Below are 20,178 nucleotides of genomic sequence, written 5' to 3'. Positions count from 1 at the left end.
GGATTTTGGGAGGCACTAGCCCCACAGCAATTCCTTTCAGAAACATTTTTGTGCTACCGGATGAAGGTGTTTCCATTTGTAATGTTTTATTGATGAATAAGAGCACTGATTATCTGGAGGGACAGTGTCCAAGGAAGAATTCAGAGGCAGAGTGGCAATGGGAAGAACCTTATTCCGATTTACCTTGATGATTTTCTGCAGGTTCCTCCAGGTCTCTTCAAGAGCCTCCATAGTGAACCAAGTGTATGGGTTGGAGGCTACACGGAAGCTCTTGATCTGGCGATCGAGCTCAGCTAGCTGGTTGAAGTCAGCCTGGGCGGAACTTAGTGAGGAGCGGAAAGCATCATGAGCCTCTCGCAGTGCCTTGATCTCCTCCAGTGAGTTACACCGCACAGGGTCAGTCAAGTCCTCCTCTGCATTCTCAAACCAACTGTTAAAGGCAGATGCCTTCTTTGCAAAAGTCAGGAACAGATCCTCAACCTCAGAGAGAGAAGACAATCTAGGTATTCACTTAGGCAATAACCCAAATAGAATATATTCAAGCAGGAGGACCTGGTATTTAGAACATGCAATAAACAACACATAATTTGCACTGGTCGCTCCTTTCTTGCAAGGCAGAGAACTAACCATAAGCACTATCTGTAAAATGGGGATAGTGCTATTCCTCCCCATGACATCTCCCCTAAGACAGCCCAAGAGGCCCATCTCACCCACAGCTCTTAGGGGCAAGGCCAGACCTTTCCAGGAAGCAAAAGCTGTCTCTGGCCTCCAATGAGGCAGCTGTAGTGGCAGCTGGGGAGACAGGAATACATTTCGAGACTTGGGAGCAATGTTAGAGAACTTGTTTTTCAAAAACCCAAACAATTGCAAATCAGCAGGTCCCTGCTCACTTCTGTCTAGGGAAAGTGGGTATTTTTCAGTGGTGGACATGTTGAAGGGAGGGGCACTATGGGGACAGCAACAGGAGAGCAGGTTGGCTAGACAAGGAGTAAAGGCACAGTTGGGAGAGGTCGGGAAATAGGAAACACAATTTTATGAAAGAGGTTGTGTGTGTGTGTGAGAGAGAGAGATTTAGACTGTAAACTCTTCAAGACAGGGGCTGTGTCATTTGTACAATACCGAATACTAGGCCCTGATCCTGATCAGAGCCTCTAGGTGCTACTGTACAGTACATTATAAACAAAAGGGAAATAGAGGCATAAAGTAATTTGTTCAAGAACACATAGCCAGTAGCAGAGTTTGGACTGGAACCCAGAACTCTAGACTCCCAGTCCCCTTGCAGTGACCACTTAACAATACTGCATCCCTAGCTAAGTGTTTTCCCAAAAATATAACACAGCAGAACATGTGTCCTCAACAAATTGTATTTTAGTTAAATAACTACAATTAAGATATACAAGTTGCACACAGTGTAGAAGGCTGGTCCTTTAAAACCACTCCACTGTCAATAAGTTTTTAATGAAGGCTTCTCACAAGAAAGCATTTGGTGTATGACAACTAATTGTGTTTTTACACAGCTTGTATATTGAGATTTTAAATCAATGCTGTGCACAACTGTCAAGCTTTATAGTGTTCCAGACTATTAAAGAGAAGAGATGGTTCCCAGGTCTGTGCTCTCACCTTTCTGAAGTGCTCCTGAGCCTCCAGCAGTTTCTTCTTCCTAGCAGCAGAATTAGCCAGCAGCTGGTTCCAGCGTTTCATCAAAGAAGCATGCCGGACCTCGATGGCCTTTGACTGGATGTGTTTGGCTGCCAGCAACTGATCTTTCAGTGCAGTGATGTTTGCGATTCCTTCCTGCTGGAAAGCCTGAAGACCAGCATCAAAAGTTTCCTGCCGCATTAAAAAGGAAGAGACTAATGTAGATTAACTATATTTATGGATGATGTAGACATTATTTTAGGAAAATGCAAAAATAAATGCCAGGCCTTCCAATATTCATCCGTCTGATGAGCATTAAGCTCCATTGCTTCTCTGGCTCAAAGCACCTTGCACTGACCTGTTTGGTGAGGAGTGTTTGCACAGAGGAGAGATCCCGTCCATAGTCGTCGGTCTTCAGACTGTTTTCCTTCTCACCTGGATAATGAAGCAGAGACTAAATATAAACACCTACATTCCTTCTTCCTAAATTTGGGGAAGGGATATCACTGCTCAGCAAATCAACGGCTCAGACTACCACCCACATCCGCTTAGTAAAACAAAGTTAGTCAGAAACCATTTTCTGTTCAAGGGCTGCCGTTTTCAGTCACCTGCTTTGTCAATGCACCCGTGTTTCAATGCAGCACATACCTATCCAAGACTCCACGACGTCGGCTTTCCAGTTGAACTGGAGGAAGGCAGAATTCTCATCCAGTTTGGCCTTCCTTTGAGCTGCTGCCTTCTCCAGATCTGACACCTTGCCCCTCAGGCCTTTAATCTTTGCAGTTATGTTCTCCTCATGATGATTGTTCTGTGGAATAGGAGAAAATAGTTTAGTTCCTATGTGACTTAATTATCTTCTACACACCACTGGAGGAAATCTAGTCCTGTTCACCAAATTAGGAAGAAATACACTTAAAACATATAGGCATCTGAAGGACTGCTTGGGATACTTATGGAAATTCCTAAAACGGATCCCAAGGCTGAGGACAACAGAAGCAATTAAGACCAGTGTCCTCAAAGGAACTGAAGGGACTTAGCTGCTCAAATCCCATTCTCAGTTTGGTGCCGAGCTCCCCTTAGGTTGATCTGACAATCTCAAACCAGAAACACTAGCACATGACTAATAAAATAAATCCTGCACATTAACTCACAAGGCAGCCCACTAGCTCTAACAACATGGGAACAGACCACCTCGATTCACTATTTAGTTAGGGGTTCTCCATCTGGTGAAGAAGATGGCCTCATTCTACCTTAAATATGTGCCCCAAATGTGAGAGAAATCAGGAATGCAAACAACAATTTACTCCTGTTTTTTTCTGTATTGCTAGACTATTAAGGCTTTCTGGGAAGTTAATATACAGATAGAAAACCGAAGCATGGGATGGATAACAGCCATTTTAGGTCTTTCGGAGAAAATTCCAATTCAATTTATGTTTCACAAGGATCTTACTGACTAGATGAGAAGTGTTCAAGGTAATGGGAGAAGGTATCATGGTACACAAATGGGTGCATCAGAGGCTCTAAGCATAAAAGACAGGAATTCTTGGTCTGGTCTAGCACAGACCCATGCATAAGGAATTGATTGGGATGGCTGTCTCTGGGAAAGAGAAGTTAAGTGACTTGCCCAAGACTTCCAACAAGTCAGCAACAGAGCCAGAATTAAAACTAAGGAGCTTGTTATCAGTCCACCAGGCTGCTGTCTCTAGTATTTAAAATCAGTTATATGCCAAATGCCGTTCTTGTGGCTATAGAGAACACTGACATGTAGACGGTGTTTAGTTTTCATTTTTTAAACATACTTGGAGCTCAGTTTAAGAGAACAGTGAATCCACTTTGACATGCTGACACTTTAAAGAACGTTCAAGGCATTTTTCTTACCAGGTTACACTCACCTTCTTAATGAGGTCCTCCCCATTAGCACAAACATCATTCACTCTGTCCTTGTGGACAGTGAAGTCAGTTTCAAATGCTTCATGCTTTTTCAGCAAGCCCTGCAGGGAAAGCATGTTCACAAGTTACTTTCCTACATCATTCAACTTCTCAAGATGACTGCTTATAAAACAAAGATGAAAATAAAAGCACAACAACATTATAATAATATGCCTGCAACACATCAATCAGTGCAATACTCACCATTACAATTATTAGTTAGTTTTAGCTAATACACATTCTGGCTATTTGTTGGGGTGTGCGAGGGAGGAGAGAGAGGAAGAATGGTTTGGTATAGTCCTGGATATAGTCCTTAAATATAATGTTAAGTTAGTTTTCTTTCACCTTTATCCAAGGAGAGATAAGGTCTTCTCTATCAAGTCCACTAGAGACTTCACCATGCAGATATAATTTACCTGGAAAGCATTTAGATCCTGATCCTGCAAAAACACACATGCTTAATAATAAGCATATAGTCAGTAAATGTGCATGGAAGTGTTTGCAGGACCAGAGCCTTAACACACTGATGGAGGGAGGGGAAAGGGGTAATTAAAATAAAAAAAAGATGGTTTAGAAGGAGATTCTGTTGCTTCGTGCTGCTGTTGAGACTCTTTTTCATTGCAGTTTCTCACTGCAACTTGGGGGAAATAAAAAAAAAACCTTTAAGCGATTTTTACACAATTCTGGGGTTGCTTTGCATCAGTCTAGTCCTCCAGCACAAATAAAAGCAGTCTGCTTTAATTAGCGCTGCCTATGCCAAAGGCCCATATCCACAAGACCCTTCTAAATACTGGAGAAAAATCTTTTGAATCGCTTTTATATAAGGATCATCAATATTTTATAATATACTTCTTTAAAACGAACAAAATGTCTGACTTAAAAAATAACAAAAGGGTATTTTAAATTCTAACCATTACATATTATAAATAGCTGGTAAGGTGAGAACCAGAACAGTACAGCTTTTGCTTACTTGGATAGCAGCAAGTGTGTCTCCATAGTCCTCACTGGCTACCAGGGTCATTTTCTCATTGATCCAGGCTTCCTCCTCTTCCACATTTGCTACAAACTGCTGATACTCAAGAGACTCTTCTAAACGTTGGCCACTGTAAGAGGAATGAGAAGAAGTGGGGGAGGAAAAATCACAGGTTGCATTTGTACATTCAACTAGGACATGGAAGCAGAACTACTACTAAACGTAGGTGTAGTGGAGGTCAAGACAGGTGAAAGGACAGCCTGCTCACTACCACCAACCCTAAAATGTGATAATTTTACACTAACCTCTTTCCTTCAGACGCTGAAAATGACCCCACTGTGACACTGCCAGCTCTAGATCTACCCTAAATCTACTATGTAATTCACCAGGCCATTTCACAGTCCTTACATATCTGGAAATTATGTACTCCCCCCACCCGCCACCACAGTCTCTATTCAGGAGAGCACAGCATGGTGGGAACAACAATGTCAAGCGTCTAGCCTCCAAATGAAGAAGGAATAAATGCCCCCAAAGTTTAGATTGTGTTCGACTAAAGGAAAACACAAAACTGAAGTTAGTACTGAGGAGCATTTACGAATGACCCCCTTTTCACCTGTCCCCTCAGGCATGGCCTCAGTAGAATGCACTATTAGCATTTATTGCACTGATATTGCTGATGACCTGAATCAAAAGATTGCAAGATTTGGCTGCTACTCATCCCTATATGTTTCATTCATACTTCCTGGTGTAGAAAAATGATTCTCACTCACCGAGCTGCTGCCAACTGCTTTAATTCCTTCCAGTGGTCTACAAACTGAGCTAGCCTCTGCTGTATCTCCTCCTTTCCAATCGTGTTATCATCTGACAGTTTTTTACCAGTGTCTAACACACCCTGTGAAGCAGACAAAGCACACATCAGTATTCTCAGTGTTTTCAATTTTCAGCAGCACTGTTGCTTTCTCCTCATCATTTATCTGCACTCTTTACAACTCCCCAGTTTTGGGTCATTTTCTTTCATAAACGTACCCTTTTTTCTTCTTCTCTTCAGTTCACGTGTTTTTTGTGGATTTAGAATGAAGGTGAGAAGTGCTACTGTCTGAAGAGGAAGGAACTTCCTGTCACTTTAATTTAAAACACTCCATATCTTTGCTTAGTCATGCCCTTCTTTAGGAGCATGAGGGAAGTCTGATTTCCTTTGTGATCTGCAGAAACATCTCAGGCTGCACAGATCTAAACCAGTGATGCTTATAATTGATTTGTGATCCAGATCATATAAATGTTAAAAATCTGTAACTTGACTATACAGAGTACTACACTTTCTATCATGACTGGTTATTTTCCTCATCCAAATGTTTGCCTGTAACCTACACAGTTTGCGTTGGAAACAACACAGCAGTACCTGTCATGGAACAACTCTTTAACTGACTGGGGTTTGGTTTTTTTTGTTTTTTTAACCTGGATGGCAGGTTCGTGAGCAGCCAATTCTGCTTCCAGACGTTTGTGTTTCTTTCTTAGGTTCTGCACTCCAGTTAGGTCTCTGCCATAGTCCTCTGAGCTAACCAGCAGCTTCTTCTCCCTGAGTCCCAGAGAAGAAAAGAGGGAAGAGGGGATGAGTAACGTTTATACCTTTAAAGGTCAAACTAGACAGATATAACAGCTGTCATTGAAAACTTGACACTTAACAGCTCTAACAGGAATGAACATTACTCCTTTTGTATGTTTCGCATTCCAGGACTGGAGCTTTCAGCAAATTATTACATATATTTAAAGAGGTAAATATAAAGATTTTAATGGGGTCCTCTATTTTTAGCATTTGATGGCCTTTCAGCTACTTTGTAATACAGAGAATCCAAGGCAGAAAAATGAATATAAATAATGGGGATGTTCCCTACAACCCAGCACTACGAGCGCCTTTGAAGCAGTAAGCCATGCACCTGACTTATAAATGTTAGTAAAAAGGATTCAACTCCCAGCAGTTTGACCAGCACAGTTTCAAAGAAGGGACAAGGCGCTCCCTCTCTACACACACACACACACACACACACACACACACACTCACTCACTCCTTCCCTCCTTTCAAAGTTTGAAAGTAATTTTAATTCTCCAGTTTTGATCATTTCTATTTGGCTAACCTCTACATACTGATGGAGTGGAAACCAGCACAGTTCTTATTTCCTTGATTATAAACCAGTCATACCAATAATATCAGGATTCATACGGACATCTCTGGAAAGCATTTTTCCTTAACTGCTATCACAGGCCAAAATAGTAAAACTAAAAACTGCTTTCAGCAGGCTCATAAATGCTTTTTTGAAAAAAATTTCAAACAGACAGAGGCAGAGTTTAAAAGATACACGATTCATAGGATTTTTACCACAAGATTATAGTCAAACCTCAAGTTTTTCCTAGCACTGAACATGCTTTCTGAAGCCTGCCCATTGATATCTGTAGGCATTAAGACCAAGCCCACACTAGAGTTGAAGCCACTTCTGCATGCTTCCCCAAGCACCATGGGCACGGATGTGTGTCTTTCTAACTGCATTATAAAACTATACTATAGATTATCTGCACAAGATGGCATACACCTGACGAGCGGGTAGGTAGTCTATGGCATAGTTAGATTAACATGGTTCTTGGGGAAATCATCTTTTTCCTCAATGACATGGTAAATTGTGCTATGAACACTGTTCACCAACTGCATTGAAATATGGTTGTTGATAGCATGGCTATAATATGGACATGGCCTCAGACAATGCTACATCTAGAACTTCTGAAGTACATACTTGATCCAGGACTCCTCATCGTCCATATCCCGGAAGAACTGATGCAAGCGGTGGGACTCATTCAGATTTGCACGGCGGGCAGCTGCCATGCTCTTGATCCGCTGGAAGCGTCCATTAATAGTGTCTCGCTTGTCCTTTACCTGGGAGGTGTCAAAAGCGCTGCTGGTCATCAAGCTGTCAGCCTGGCCATTCAGGTCCTTCAGACGATCCTGGAATCATAAGCAAGGAGTGTGTGAAGAACGAAAAACTCAATTTTTGAGCATGTAGTCTCAGCCCAGGATCTTCTCTTCATATTCGTGATGTACACAGAGAAATGTATTTCTACAGGTTTAAACTTTACGGCATGTTGCTATGGAATTCTCTGATTACTGTAATTTCTCTTCCTGTTAGCAGAGGTGCTTACCTCATGGGCAGATATGTCGGCTTCCAGAAGTTGGTGTTTCTTCAGCAGGTTATTTACAGATGCCAGGTCTTTTCCATAGTCTTCAGATGCAAGCAGAGCCTCCACCTGGAAAAGGAAGAATACAATTACATATTGAAGTTTAACTAAGAACTGCAAGTGTAATGCTCTTACTTGTGCAGGTGACTGTTTGTCTCTTTCAATTGTCCCCAAAGGAAGTTAAGTTTGTGAATTTTGTCTCCCTGCTTGTCTCAGACATGGGAGATTTTATGCAAGAACGTTTCCTGCCAACATCAGTGTAGGCAATGACAAGCATAGAAACTTCCCAAACACTTGTTTTTTATTCTCTTAAATTTTTTTTGGAGCACATCACATATCAGCAAAGGGAGCTAGTATCAGAGAAACTGCAGTCCCCAATCCAGGGTAGTCAGGTACCTCTGACAGCCAAAAGTCAAAATCCTTGATTCCAGTATTGAAATTCTGCTGTTTGTTGGCTTCCTTCAGCTTCTGACTCTTCTCTGCTGATTTCTGCACCAGGAACTGCCACTGGTCATCCAGAGCAGCTAAACGTGCCTGTTACAAAAAGGAGAAAATAAACGCTCAGAAGCAAAACAAAATCCCTAATAAATGTAGCAAAGGAACACACTGTACACATTTGTTTGCTGCTTCTACAACTATAGATTATGCAGTTATTCATGCGATCTAGGAAAATTCTCCCTTGTCTGCCTCTCCATTTCACTTTTACATTCTGACAGAAGAATCAGAAAACATTACTAATTTCAAAGCAAAAATGGGACAAAAACAGTTCTCATGCTCCATACTGCACAGTTAAACAAGGAATTAAAAAAAAAAAAGCTTCTATAAAAGAAAGTGGTTTTCCTCATTCTAACAAAATATAACTATAGAATCAGTTGAAGGCTACATGTCATTAACTATCCTATATGTGCTGCACCTACCTTCACTGCATCCTCACTGCCGGCACATGCTCCCCGATCAATGAGAGAATTCCCCATGTCAATGACTCCACGGATCCGGTCTGCATTGGCATGAAGTTCAGCTTCAAAGGCCTGGTGTTTCTGGTGTTTGCTCTGAATGCAGCAAAAACAAAGCTGTTAAGGACTGGACATGGGGCTCCCAAATTATTCTCATGGACTGAGAAGAGAATGCAAGCATGGTCTGCATAAACAGGGTTAGAAGGAAGGGAGTGTGTGTGTAGTCTAACCTGGGGAAATATTTAATACCTTATGTAAAATTATGAAAATCCAAATCTCTCTCTAGGCATTTACATCACATTCACCACTTGCTGCTCTCTCAGTCTTACTAAGTGAGCATTAGGCTGTTTTTGAACCAGCATGTCTACCTGTGATTGGACATTTACACTAATGTTCCTATATCAGCATATCTCCCCTGCATTTTAAAGGGGGCTGAAACACATTTCTAACGTTAAGTTTTGCTATTCTCCAAATATGGATTTCTGGTTTACGTGGCACCACCGCTAAAAAACATTGACTGTGTTTGTATGTATCCTGAACATGGTGGCTGCTCCACACTGATCAGTTCTCGAGGTTTATGACTTTTCCCATCCAAATACATGGTCAGGAGGAAAAAGTCCTCACCGCAACCTGCACCTTTTATGCACAGTTTTCATATGAGAAGATATTGAGTCACCATATGACTAAATTATGTGGTAAAACAATGAGTTAAACATAGTCAGCAACTCAAAACTATTTAAGAAACCACGCTTAGCTGTTTGTTGAAATTTGTCTTCACTGAAAATTGAAGGCATCATGAGAACAACAGGAGCCACAGGAACGGAGTGAATAAGCAGTTTTCTTTCATATACATGCATACACCCACCATAAGCATAAACAAGGAACAAGAATGACAAAACAGTATTTACAAATATCAACTCCACATGCTAGTAACACTGGACAAATACATTGTCCTGAGGGAGAATGGAAGGGAAAGTGATGGTTAGAGTAAAAATAAAACAAGAAAAATGCTACAGTACTGTTATGAAAAATTCTGCATGGCCTGCTTATTCTGAAAACTGCTATTGCTGAAGGTTGAGATTATACTGTATATCAGCTAAAATCCACCCATTTCTTGGCATATAAATTCATTATGCTGGAGAATGAAAAAAGCTTCTCATAGTACAAAATGTCAATCTATTACCACCAAAACAAATTCACACTCTAGGGAAATGACAGATGACATTTTTGTTTGAGTAGCCAATATATAGATAGTGCAACCTCCAGGGCCAGAAAGACAAACACTGCTTCCTTCACTTGTGGCCCTCCCTCTTACTCTAGTCACTTCTCCACTCTTTGCTTTGCTCTGTCCTCTTTCTAATTCTCCTCCTCCTTGGATTCTTACCACTCCTATCAGCCTTGCACATATACTCTCAGTTCTGCAATCTTCCCTCTACTTCTTCCACAAACTTCTATCCCTGCAAACTGTGGGCAGTGTGGATCTCCCACTTCCACTGTACCCTTCGTTCAGAAATTTTGACTCCAGACACAAGTGAGTGGAACTGACATCACATGGCCATGGGTTAATCACCACAGCTCTAGGTCCAGCAGGAATGAGGACAAGACATGTCCAGTAGCCAAATATTTAAAAAAGGAGGATGACAACTCATATTTTTGATTCTTTATGAACCACCCCTTAAAGAATTAATACCACACCACAAATTAAACAGATCATGCAGAACACATCTGCAAAACAAATATGTAAGTAAATGGTGTTTAAGAGGCATTAACTAAACAAAAAAGCAACACCCCAAAACACTGAGGCCTATGGTAACATCTGTTTGGAGGTCAGTGAATATTAGAAAATGGAAAAGAAACTGGATGAATTAATGGATGGAGCAACAGACTGAACGCAACCAGACTTTGTGCTCACATATAATCTATACAGAAGAACAAACACCTACCATGGCCAGTTCAACCAAACTACAAAACTTACCAGCAGTTTGGAAAGCTACAAAACAGATCAAGAAGAAAAGAGTTCAGTGCAGTCATACTGATCCACATATCAGTATTAAAAACATAGGATATCACTTAAAGAGTTTTTCTTTAATAATGAAAAATAGATGAAGATCTGCAACTTAGGCCAGTAAGTGGGGGTGGGACACAAGAGACATTTATAAAAGATAAATTTTTATTTTATCCTCTAGTTGTTGGGGAGAAGAGAGGCTAGGATGTCTTATCAAATTTACACTGGAGCATAACTGCCTAGGGATTTATGTGATTTCTGGCAGCATATTTATGTGGATATTACATATTTTATTAAAAAATAATTACTGCCTTCTATTTCGGTCCTTTCTCTATGCATACTGCATGTCTCCATAATGAAAGGATTGCTTTATTTACATTTTCTCCCCTTTAGAAGATTAATTCCAAACAATTTGTTATCCCTTTAACACGGAATTGGAATTTTTCCTGTGCACATCCTGTTATCAGCAACAGGATATGCTACATGGAATTAAACTTTCACTCCATTTGACTCTCTTGGTCAAATAATTATTCACCTGGATGTTTGTGGGATCCTTATAGGATTCATCACTTGCAGTTTGGAGTTTTTCACTGATCCAAGCCTCTATTTCATCAACATCACGGCTGAATTGCTGGAGGGTCTGAGATTCTCCCAATTTAGACCTCTTCTCAATCATCTGAGCTTTCAAACGACGCCACCTGTACATAATCAGAGATATGGTTCATACTCACCAGTATCTATAAGAACAGGCATGAAGTAGGAGACTACGTACCATCATAAAAGCTATATATTGGCTCTAAACAATTTCCTTCTTTTCAGAAGGTATCCACAGCTGATCTAACAATGCAGTTAGCACACCAACCTGTCCAGAACTTCATTGCGTCTGTTAGAAATGACCCCTTTAGCATAGTGGTCAGCAGAAATCAGCTGGTCAGCAAACGATTGCAGCGCAGCAATCTTTTCTTCCTGTTCAAAACAAAAAGGACACAAGTTGAGTGTATTCAGATACTGCAAAAAAACAAAAAAATCCCTGTAAAGAGTTGTGTAAGAACCAGAGTAGGGCATCTCTTTGAAAGAAGGCTGGTATCTTGTTAATATGAGTCTAAGGAAATCAGCCCTATGTCAAGATGAGCAGAACTCCACTTAAGAGCAAGTGGGAGATCCTGCAGATCAGATATTGAAAAGAAAATTATTTTGGCCTCTGTCGGAACGACAGAGGAATTTCTCTCAGGATCAGAAAGGGCTCTTCCAGGATTTAGAGGAAGTGGAAAAACACTGATTTTTTTTTTTTTTTCAGAGTAAGGATTTCCAATACAAACCATTAAATCACTTACTCTTTTCACAAGAAATATGCTGTACTGTGATTCATGCTGCCCTAGTTAGGTAAATACCTATTATTTTATTGCATCATGTTCATAACCAATCAATAACAAACCCCTTATTATCTGCAGTGATGGTAGCTATTTCTCAGCTTTGTAACCAGTTTCTAACCTCCTAAATATTTAGAACAAATCTTTATAGGGTTCTAAACTTTAGAGTCACATCACCAACATCAGATCTATCATATCCTGCTGACCTTAAAAGAAGTTTTCAGGAGCTGAATGTAAAATAAAATAGAACAGCTGTCATCCACTTTGGATACATCCCTCACCTGGACATTGATTGCTTTATCAAAGTCTTCATGTTTCTTGATGAGAGCCTCCACACTATCTAAGGAGTCTCCTCTATCTTCTGTGTTCAGGAACGCCTCCCGGGCAGCCATCCAGTTTTCTGCTTGTTCACAGTCCCGATGAAACAGCTAAGGAGAAGGAACACAGGTAGGAGAAAACTAACCAGTGAGTACTGCCCACTGGTGGGAGTGAAAGAAAAGTTTCCTTAAGAAAGCATACTATTAAAAAAACCAAAAGGCAGCAAAGTACCTGTAGTTCTAGACACTGGTCCAGCATCATTCTACGCTGGACCCAGGCTTTCTCCAAGTCTGCCCGTTCTTGATCTAGAATATCCAGTTTCTCCTTGATCTCCGGGCTGGCATAGTGTCCATGAGCCAAAAGTTGTTGCCCAAACTGCTCAAATGCCTGGAAAGTGCCAGCCCTGGCATCTATTTCAGTGCGATGTTCCTGTAAGGAAGGAGGGGGGAGAAGGAGAGAAAAGAGGTTTAATAACTAGAAGCAGAATGCTAAACTGCAAGGAAAGACATTCTCAGTCTCGTCTTGGAAACATACATGGGGAGTCTCAAAAAAAAAACACTGTTGAACTGGTTTACCAACAGAGTACATAAAACTGATTTTAACAGCGAATGTTCATACCTACAGAAAAATGCAGAGGGCTCCTGCACATACCTGGTGTCTCTCCAATAAAGCCTCAGCTCCAGTCACATCCTTTGCCAGTTCATCTGAGGACACCAGTCCCCGGATTCCATTGATCCAAGACATGAGGTCCCTGTAACCACAAAAGCAACCAAAAAATGGGGTTGTGTTTTTTTGTTTGTTTGCAGCAAGTCTGATTAGGGAAATGAGTTATCTTTCACCACTCCAACAAATATTCAGTCTAAGTCATATACTACATGTACTTAAATTAATAACTAAACTAACAGTGGGGACCAGGAATTTGATCAGTTTAGTTTTTACCTAAAGTCACTGAGGAAACGCTGCAGGTCATGAGAATCCCCAAGCTTCTCTTTACGCTGGTCGGCGCGTTTCCCCAGGCTATTCCAGGCCTGGTTCAGTTCAGTACATTTTTCTTGGAGGTCTTCAGCAGATTCTGGGTGTGACTGAATCAGGCGCTCAGCAGTCTCGCCTAAAGAGTTCACCTGGCAATAAAGGAGGAAGAGTAAGAAGAAAGGCAGGAACCTCTTTTGCAGTACCATCATTACTGCTACAGAAAGCAAGTAACCCATGTGTTCTGGTCTCTTGGTCTGACCTTGTCTCCAAGAGCTGCCAAATCTCTCTCAAAGCCTTCATGCTTTCGCTGCAGGGCCTGCACACTGGCCAGGTCATGTCCATAGTTGTCTGTATTTAATGCCTGATTCTTTTCTTCAATCCATTCCTTTGTTTCATCAGCATCTCTGGTTGGGGAAAAAGGAAAAACACAAATGAAGGACATTAACTAGAGTCTCATCAAACTCCAGGTAGCCTGTTTTCATAAGATCTTAAGTATCTAATACTTCCAATTTTTTCATCTGTTTTAAAGTGGAAGTTAAACTCTCATGAGGTAAGAACGAACATTGGTATCATTTAAAAAAAAAAATCAGAATTTTTGGTGCCCTTCAGTAATAAGCTTTCCTCTGACAATCTCAAGATTTAATAAATCAAGCTTCAGATTACACCTGTGAGGCAGTGTAAATTCTCAAAAATCACAAAGGCAATCTCTGGCAGAGCTAGGAAACAAATCTAGGATCTCCTAATTCTCACACTCCTGTGCTGTAACCATCAGAGAAACTTTCCTCTCTCTAGCGAATGCAAACACAGAATGCATAGAGTTCTTGTTGGACCTGGATTAAGATATTCATTCCTTTTCAGGAATGAATGTAGCAGGAGAAATTAATGACAATTGTGGAAGAGGTTGGGGCAAAATGTTGGCATGTTGGGCTGACACCATCTTAGCCGCAGAAGTAAGAATGGTGCTGGTGGCAGTAAATGCAGACAAAGCAGAAGCAGTGATACACAAAAGTTTAGAAGCCTATCAGCTGTGACAAATAACTGAAGGGAGAAGCTGCACCTGTGTGTGGTAGCCAGCTGGCAAAGGGATGGAGAAGAGAGAAGAGAAAGCTCATGATAGCAGTTCTAGAGAGAGAAAGGGCACAGCATGGTGGGAGCACTGCAATCCCTTTAGAGAATATCACTGATCTGAAGATAAAGGTTTAAGACAGAATCCTACACTTGGCTTCCATACTGATAGTGACATGCTAGTATCACAAGATGCCTCTGTCAGCAATAAAACTAAGGCAGCCAATTTTTTAATTAAAAATTTTAATGCAAACACAGACTAGAGAACTGCTCCTCACCATGGACCTCGTTCAACTTCCACTGAAGCAAATGGAAAAAGTCAATGGGTATTTGACAAGGCCCTGTATGAGCTGGTGTTTGTTCTCTTAAAACTAAATGTTTTTACATTAAACCGAGAATAAAAATTGAATGTAAAAACTACCACTAAAACATTATGTGATGTACCTGAGGCAGTGCGCTCCTTACCTGTGAAATCTCTGGACTTCATGGGCACTGCCCAGCAGCTGGCTTCGCTCCTCTGCCATCTGCTGCAGAGATCTCCAGCGCTCATTTAGTTCCTGAAAGGGAAAAATGGAAATGAAGCCTCAGCACTGCACCTGATGTTGACAGGTTAAACAATGTTATGTATTTATTTCTTGTTTAAGAGAGAAAGCTTCGTTACTCCAGGTCATACTAAATGACAAAAGAGAGAGTTACCTTTTCCGTAACTGGTGTTCTTCAAGATGTGTTGCTCATGTCCATTCCATATTAGGTGTGTGTGTTCACCACATGCACCGGTGCTGGAATTTTTTTCCCTCAGCAGTATCCGTATGGGACCGGCTCTGCCATCCGCTGGAGTGGCACCCGCATGGCATGGTATAAGGGGCACTGCCAGCTCCCCTCACCCTCAGTTCCTTCTTGCCAGAAACTTCAACAGTGGGGAAGGAGGGCAGGCTACGGAATCTCAAAGAACACCAGTTATGGAAAAGGTAACTGTCTTTTCTTCTTTGAGTCCTTGCTCACGCTCATTCCATATTAGGTGACTTTAAAGCAGTACCCCTGGAGGTGGGCAGGAGTTCACGGACATGTAGATTGCAACACAGCTCTGCCGAACCCAGCGTTGTCCCTGGCCTGCTGAATGATGGCATAATGAGCAGTAAATGTGTGGACAGAGGACCAAGCTGCGGCTCTACAGATGTCATGGATAGGGATGTGTGTGCCAGGAAGGCTGCCGAAGACACCTGCGCTCTCGTCTAGTGGGCTTTGACAATTGGTGGAAACCCCGTCAGGTCATAACAGGTCCTTATGCACAAGGTGATCCAACTGGAAATCTTCTGTGAGGACACCGGATGACTCTTCATCCTATCAGCTGTAGCAATGAAGAGTTGCGTCGATTTACGGAAAGGCTTGGTACGTTCTAAATAAAAAGCTAAGGCCCTCTGGATGTCCAGGGAGTGGCTGCTGACAGACTCAAGAGTGTGCCAACCCCATGTGGGCAAGGCCACGTCGGGGCTATCATGATAACCTGTGCATGGTCTCTCTCGATCTTTGCCAGAACCCTGCTGATGAGTGGAATCAGAGGGAACTCGTACATCAGGCTCCCTGACCACGACAGGAGGAAGGCATCAAAGAGGGAGTCCTTGCTCAGACCCTGTTGAGAACAAAACTGGTGGCATTTCCTGTTCTGTCTGGTAGTGAACAGGTCCACCTGGGGAGTTCCCCACCTTTGGAGGATCATGCAGGGTACCTCTGGATGGAGTGACTACACGTGGTGAGAGGAGAAGTCCCTGTTGAGCTGGTCTGGCAGCATATTCCTGACACCGGGAAGGTGACAAGCTTCCATGTGGATTTCGTGGCTGATGGAGAATTCCCACAGATGGAGCACCTCCTGACAGAGAGCTGACAAGCACTCTCCCCCTTGCCTGTTGACGTAGAACATGGAGGCTCTATTGTTCGTCAGGACTTGTACCACATTGCCTGACAGGTGGGGCAAGACGACTCCGCACACCAGCTGGACTGCTCAGAGCTCTCTGATGTTTATGTGTAACTGCGCATCCTCCAGGGACCACATCCCCTGAGTCTGGAGGTTGCTGAGATGTGCCCCCCAGCTGAGATCCGAAGTGCCCGACACCAACTCAATGGAATGAGGAGGGTTGTTGAATGGAACCCCTTCCAGGACCATCCGGCGGTCGGTCACCATCTCAGCGAGGTATCATCTGGGGAATGGTAACGATCTTTTCCAGGGAGCAAGGAAGTCCCTCTTGATGGGGATTGGTACTACTGAAGTGGGGACACTTGCATAGGTCCCATTACAAGTCTTCCCTGAGACCGGGGCACCAATGTGGGCGGCACTGGGAGCATATGGATCTCCTGAGCCGCTCAAAGAGCTTCGGGAGTTGATGGCACCTGAAGCTGGCTAGGGCCTGCATTGCTATCTGGGGGTCGCAGGAAAAGCATGGGATGGGCTGCACTGCTCAACTTCAGCTGGGGCCCGACTTCCTGAAGGGAGTGTTGAACTACCACGGGGGACCGGTGCCAGCTTGTGGATGGTGCCAGAAGAGCCCTGCAAACAGAGGCCATGATGCTCAGTGTGGAGTCAGAACGCTCTGGTGCCGTAGCGAGTGCCGACTCCATTAGGAGCACTATCAGACGGATATTGTGTTCCTTCTTCATCCTAGATTTAAAAGACTTGCAGATACAGCACGTGTCATTTATGTGCCCTTCACCTAAGCACCTTAGGCAGCTGGTATGTGGATCGCTGACGGGCATAGGCCATTTGCAGCTATCGCAGGTCTTAAAGCTTGGGGACCAGGGCATGCCCTGTCCCCTGGCTGAGTTCTGTTTGGGACTAACAAAAAGTTGAGAACTACTAACTATATACAACAATATTACATGTTTTCAAAGTTCAGAACAGAAAACGAAACAACGCTAGCCAAAGCAGTGGATGCTCCAGCACCGTCACTGGCAGCAAGAAGGAACTGAGGGTGGGGGGAGCCAGCGGCATCCCTTACATCATGCCATATGGGCACCACTCCAGGGGGTGCCAGAGACGGTCCCCTATGGATACTGCTGGGGCAAAAACTTCCGGCACCTGTGCACGTGGAAAGCACACACCTAATATGGAATGGACATGAGCAAGCACTTGACCTCCATGACCTGAAATGTAAATCCAATAAAGATTTATTTTCAAATATTCTGCTCACTGTGCTTGTATAGTTACATTTCTTAAGGTATAAAGGTGCTTCAAATTCTCTCTAAAGAAAAGGAAAGGAAAAAGGCCCTATGAAGACTTATTTTCAGGTGAGGATCACATTTAAAGCATGGTTCCCCAGCTTTTTCAATCCACAGATTTCTTTGTAGAAGCAAAATCCTCTTGTGATTCCCAACTCCGCTGCCTCTCCATTTTGGCTCCCTAAAGGTTTAATTCCATAGATCTGCTCAAAAGGCCCCTTGGAACACTGGCAGTCCATGGACAACAGTCAGATTACTGCCACTTTAAAAAGATTATGGTAGAAATGGTAGTCTTCCTAAAAAATGTTACTCTTAGTGCTTTAAGAGCACATAAGCAAACTACTTAGAGAAGAGTGGGTGGTGGGAAATGATCTAGGAGGAAGGCCAAAGTTATCTTTGAGCATAACTGAGGGTTTCTAACTGCAGGTTGTCCACACACACACACACACACACACACACACCCATTGGATTTCTATTTGCTGCTTTGATCACAGAACAATGCACTGGTTCAAGGAACTATACAGCAAGTTATAAGGGTTTCTCCTGTGATGTGGAAGCAGGTAACTTTATGCTATGTATGTGCATAAAGCACCTGTTCTATTCTGAGAAGCAGATGCTGTAAATTAGCATTTATTTTAACATGTTTAGTCAAAAGGGTATGAAGGGCAATAGAACATGGAGGCAGAATGGTGAACACAAAGAAGGTGATGAGAGAAAGCTATTACTTCTCAGTGAGTAGAAACACCACAACTGGATTCTCACCTTGATGGAATTAAAGGTGGCCACTGTATGTACCATCATACGTGCAGACTATATGAGGAAAAAGCAAAAATAGTAAAAAAAAAAAAAAAACAAAATCAAGCAGTTAAATTTCTGTCCTAACAATTAAGTGTCATACCATACTAACAAAAACTCAGACACCCCAACACAACTTAGTTTTGGCCAAAAACAGGTTTGGTAAGACAGATTTTACAACACGTAGGATGAATGGAAATGTTCATGATTTTATAAGTTTCAATTACAAATTTTTAGTGTACATTTTCTTCTACAGCATTGTGAACCCATTGCTGTCTCAGACAAATGATTGCTTTTTGCATGTAGTGTTGCAGTAATTTTATTGGTCCCAAGATATTAGAGGGACATGGTGAGTGATAATCTCTTTTATTGTACCAATGTCTAATTTATTTTACAGTAGCACCTCAGAGTTATGAACACCCTGGGAATAGAAGTTGTTTGTAACTCTGAAATGTTCATAACTCTGAACAATACATCATGGTGGTTCTTACAAAAGTTTACAATTGAACAATGACTTAATACACCTTTGAAACTTTACTATGCAGAAGAAAAATGCTGCTTTCCCTTTTTTAGTAGTTTAACACAGTACTGGACTGTATTTGCTTTTTTTTTGGTATCTATGCTGCTGCCTGCTTGTGTACTTCCGGTTCCAAATGAGGTGTATGGTTACTGGTCAGTTTGTAACTCTGAGGTTCTACTGTATTAGATTCTGTATTTTTAGATTGCTTTTTGGATTTCAATCAGCATATAAGTAAATGGTGAAAGACAGATTTTTAAAATTCAGCTTAAGGTTTTACAGACCACAGTAATTTAAAAATGTGTATAAATATTATCTTGATAGTATTCCTTTAAAAGAGAACCACAGCCTTAATGAGGGTTGAAAAGACAAGGAACTTGAAAAGACAACTCTGACAAATGGAAACTTTTTCAAAATAAAATATGCACCGAGAATGACAAGTGTTCAACAGATTTAAGTTTAACTGAATTTTTGACAAAAATCATCCCAGCAAGTAATTAAAATATTCCTGAAAGGCTAAGAAAACATTTGAGACTAGTGGAAACAAACTGGAAAAAGAATTGACTGAAGCCTCTCCTCTCCTTCGGAATGTAAAAGTCTCCTTTCTTCTACCCCTGATGGATTGCTCACAGAATTCATTCTTTCGTGCACACTGTACAGCGGAAGGGGAGCTTAAATCATTCACAGTGAGACTGTCACAGTGAGACTGCCATATTGCCAGTTAAAAGATCTGAACTACAAATCATCTTTGTACAGAAGTGGAAATCAGTCCTCTGTTAAAGACTTTCAAATGAAAAATGTCATTTTGCTATACAGAAAGGAAACGGATTACTGTGGTTTTATATATAAAGTGCAGTTTGAGATTTCTATAGTGAGTTATCTTGCTGCGGACATGCTACTGTTCATCGTTGTGTACATACTTGTAATGAAGACTAGACATGGGGCAAATTGACGGTGTTTGTTTTTTGTTAATATTACCTCTGAGACAACAGCACATGTAGAGTAGCTTTATATTTTAATACAGTGTGCGAGATGATTACGTCAGTTAATTTCTACTGATTATTCCACAGATTTTTCATAACGTGCATTTAAAAAAAAAAAAAATTTTATCTACTGTGAATTGACCTGACTATTGGAAGAAGGGACCAGGACAGCACTCTACTACTACTCATAAGAAAAGGAGTGTGTGTGTGTTAGAAGGATGCAAGGCC

At 41.8% G+C, this 20,178-nt stretch overlaps 1 protein-coding gene and 1 long non-coding RNA gene across 8 annotated transcripts in view; one reads left to right on the top strand and one right to left on the bottom strand.

Moving 5' to 3' along the window:
• SPTAN1 (spectrin alpha, non-erythrocytic 1) overlaps positions 1 to 20,178 on the bottom strand; it is a 67,882-nt gene that overhangs the window by 9,229 nt on the left and 38,475 nt on the right. For 4 of the 7 annotated variants that reach the window (XM_030535986.1, XM_030535989.1, XM_030535988.1 and 1 more), the window contains 22 exons: positions 18,418 to 18,465; positions 14,911 to 15,002; positions 13,640 to 13,784; positions 13,348 to 13,529; positions 13,060 to 13,159; positions 12,640 to 12,837; positions 12,372 to 12,518; positions 11,583 to 11,686; positions 11,256 to 11,418; positions 10,691 to 10,705; positions 8,680 to 8,811; positions 8,159 to 8,296; positions 7,727 to 7,831; positions 7,324 to 7,532; positions 5,996 to 6,116; positions 5,311 to 5,432; positions 4,538 to 4,670; positions 3,531 to 3,629; positions 2,287 to 2,446; positions 1,997 to 2,073; positions 1,621 to 1,830; positions 184 to 480 (listed from right to left, as the gene is read on the bottom strand). In XM_030535986.1, coding sequence (XP_030391846.1) covers positions 184 to 480; positions 1,621 to 1,830; positions 1,997 to 2,073; positions 2,287 to 2,446; positions 3,531 to 3,629; positions 4,538 to 4,670; positions 5,311 to 5,432; positions 5,996 to 6,116; positions 7,324 to 7,532; positions 7,727 to 7,831; positions 8,159 to 8,296; positions 8,680 to 8,811; positions 10,691 to 10,705; positions 11,256 to 11,418; positions 11,583 to 11,686; positions 12,372 to 12,518; positions 12,640 to 12,837; positions 13,060 to 13,159; positions 13,348 to 13,529; positions 13,640 to 13,784; positions 14,911 to 15,002; positions 18,418 to 18,465 — 2,997 coding nt within the window. The remainder of the gene's footprint in view (positions 1 to 183; positions 481 to 1,620; positions 1,831 to 1,996; positions 2,074 to 2,286; positions 2,447 to 3,530; positions 3,630 to 4,537; positions 4,671 to 5,310; positions 5,433 to 5,995; positions 6,117 to 7,323; positions 7,533 to 7,726; positions 7,832 to 8,158; positions 8,297 to 8,679; positions 8,812 to 10,690; positions 10,706 to 11,255; positions 11,419 to 11,582; positions 11,687 to 12,371; positions 12,519 to 12,639; positions 12,838 to 13,059; positions 13,160 to 13,347; positions 13,530 to 13,639; positions 13,785 to 14,910; positions 15,003 to 18,417; positions 18,466 to 20,178) is intronic. The other 3 variants (XM_030535987.1, XM_030535990.1, XM_030535992.1) reach the window with 1 other exon arrangement.
• Positions 487 to 20,161, top strand: LOC115636195. The gene is made up of 3 exons (XR_003996855.1): positions 487 to 1,056; positions 15,197 to 15,204; positions 20,148 to 20,161. It is a non-coding gene; the product is annotated as an uncharacterized LOC115636195 (long non-coding RNA).

This window comes from Gopherus evgoodei, chromosome 16, assembly GCF_007399415.2.
Source record: "Gopherus evgoodei ecotype Sinaloan lineage chromosome 16, rGopEvg1_v1.p, whole genome shotgun sequence".
NCBI classification, from domain to species: Eukaryota; Metazoa; Chordata; order Testudines; family Testudinidae; genus Gopherus; species Gopherus evgoodei.
This window is presented reverse-complemented; position numbering and strand designations above follow the sequence as displayed.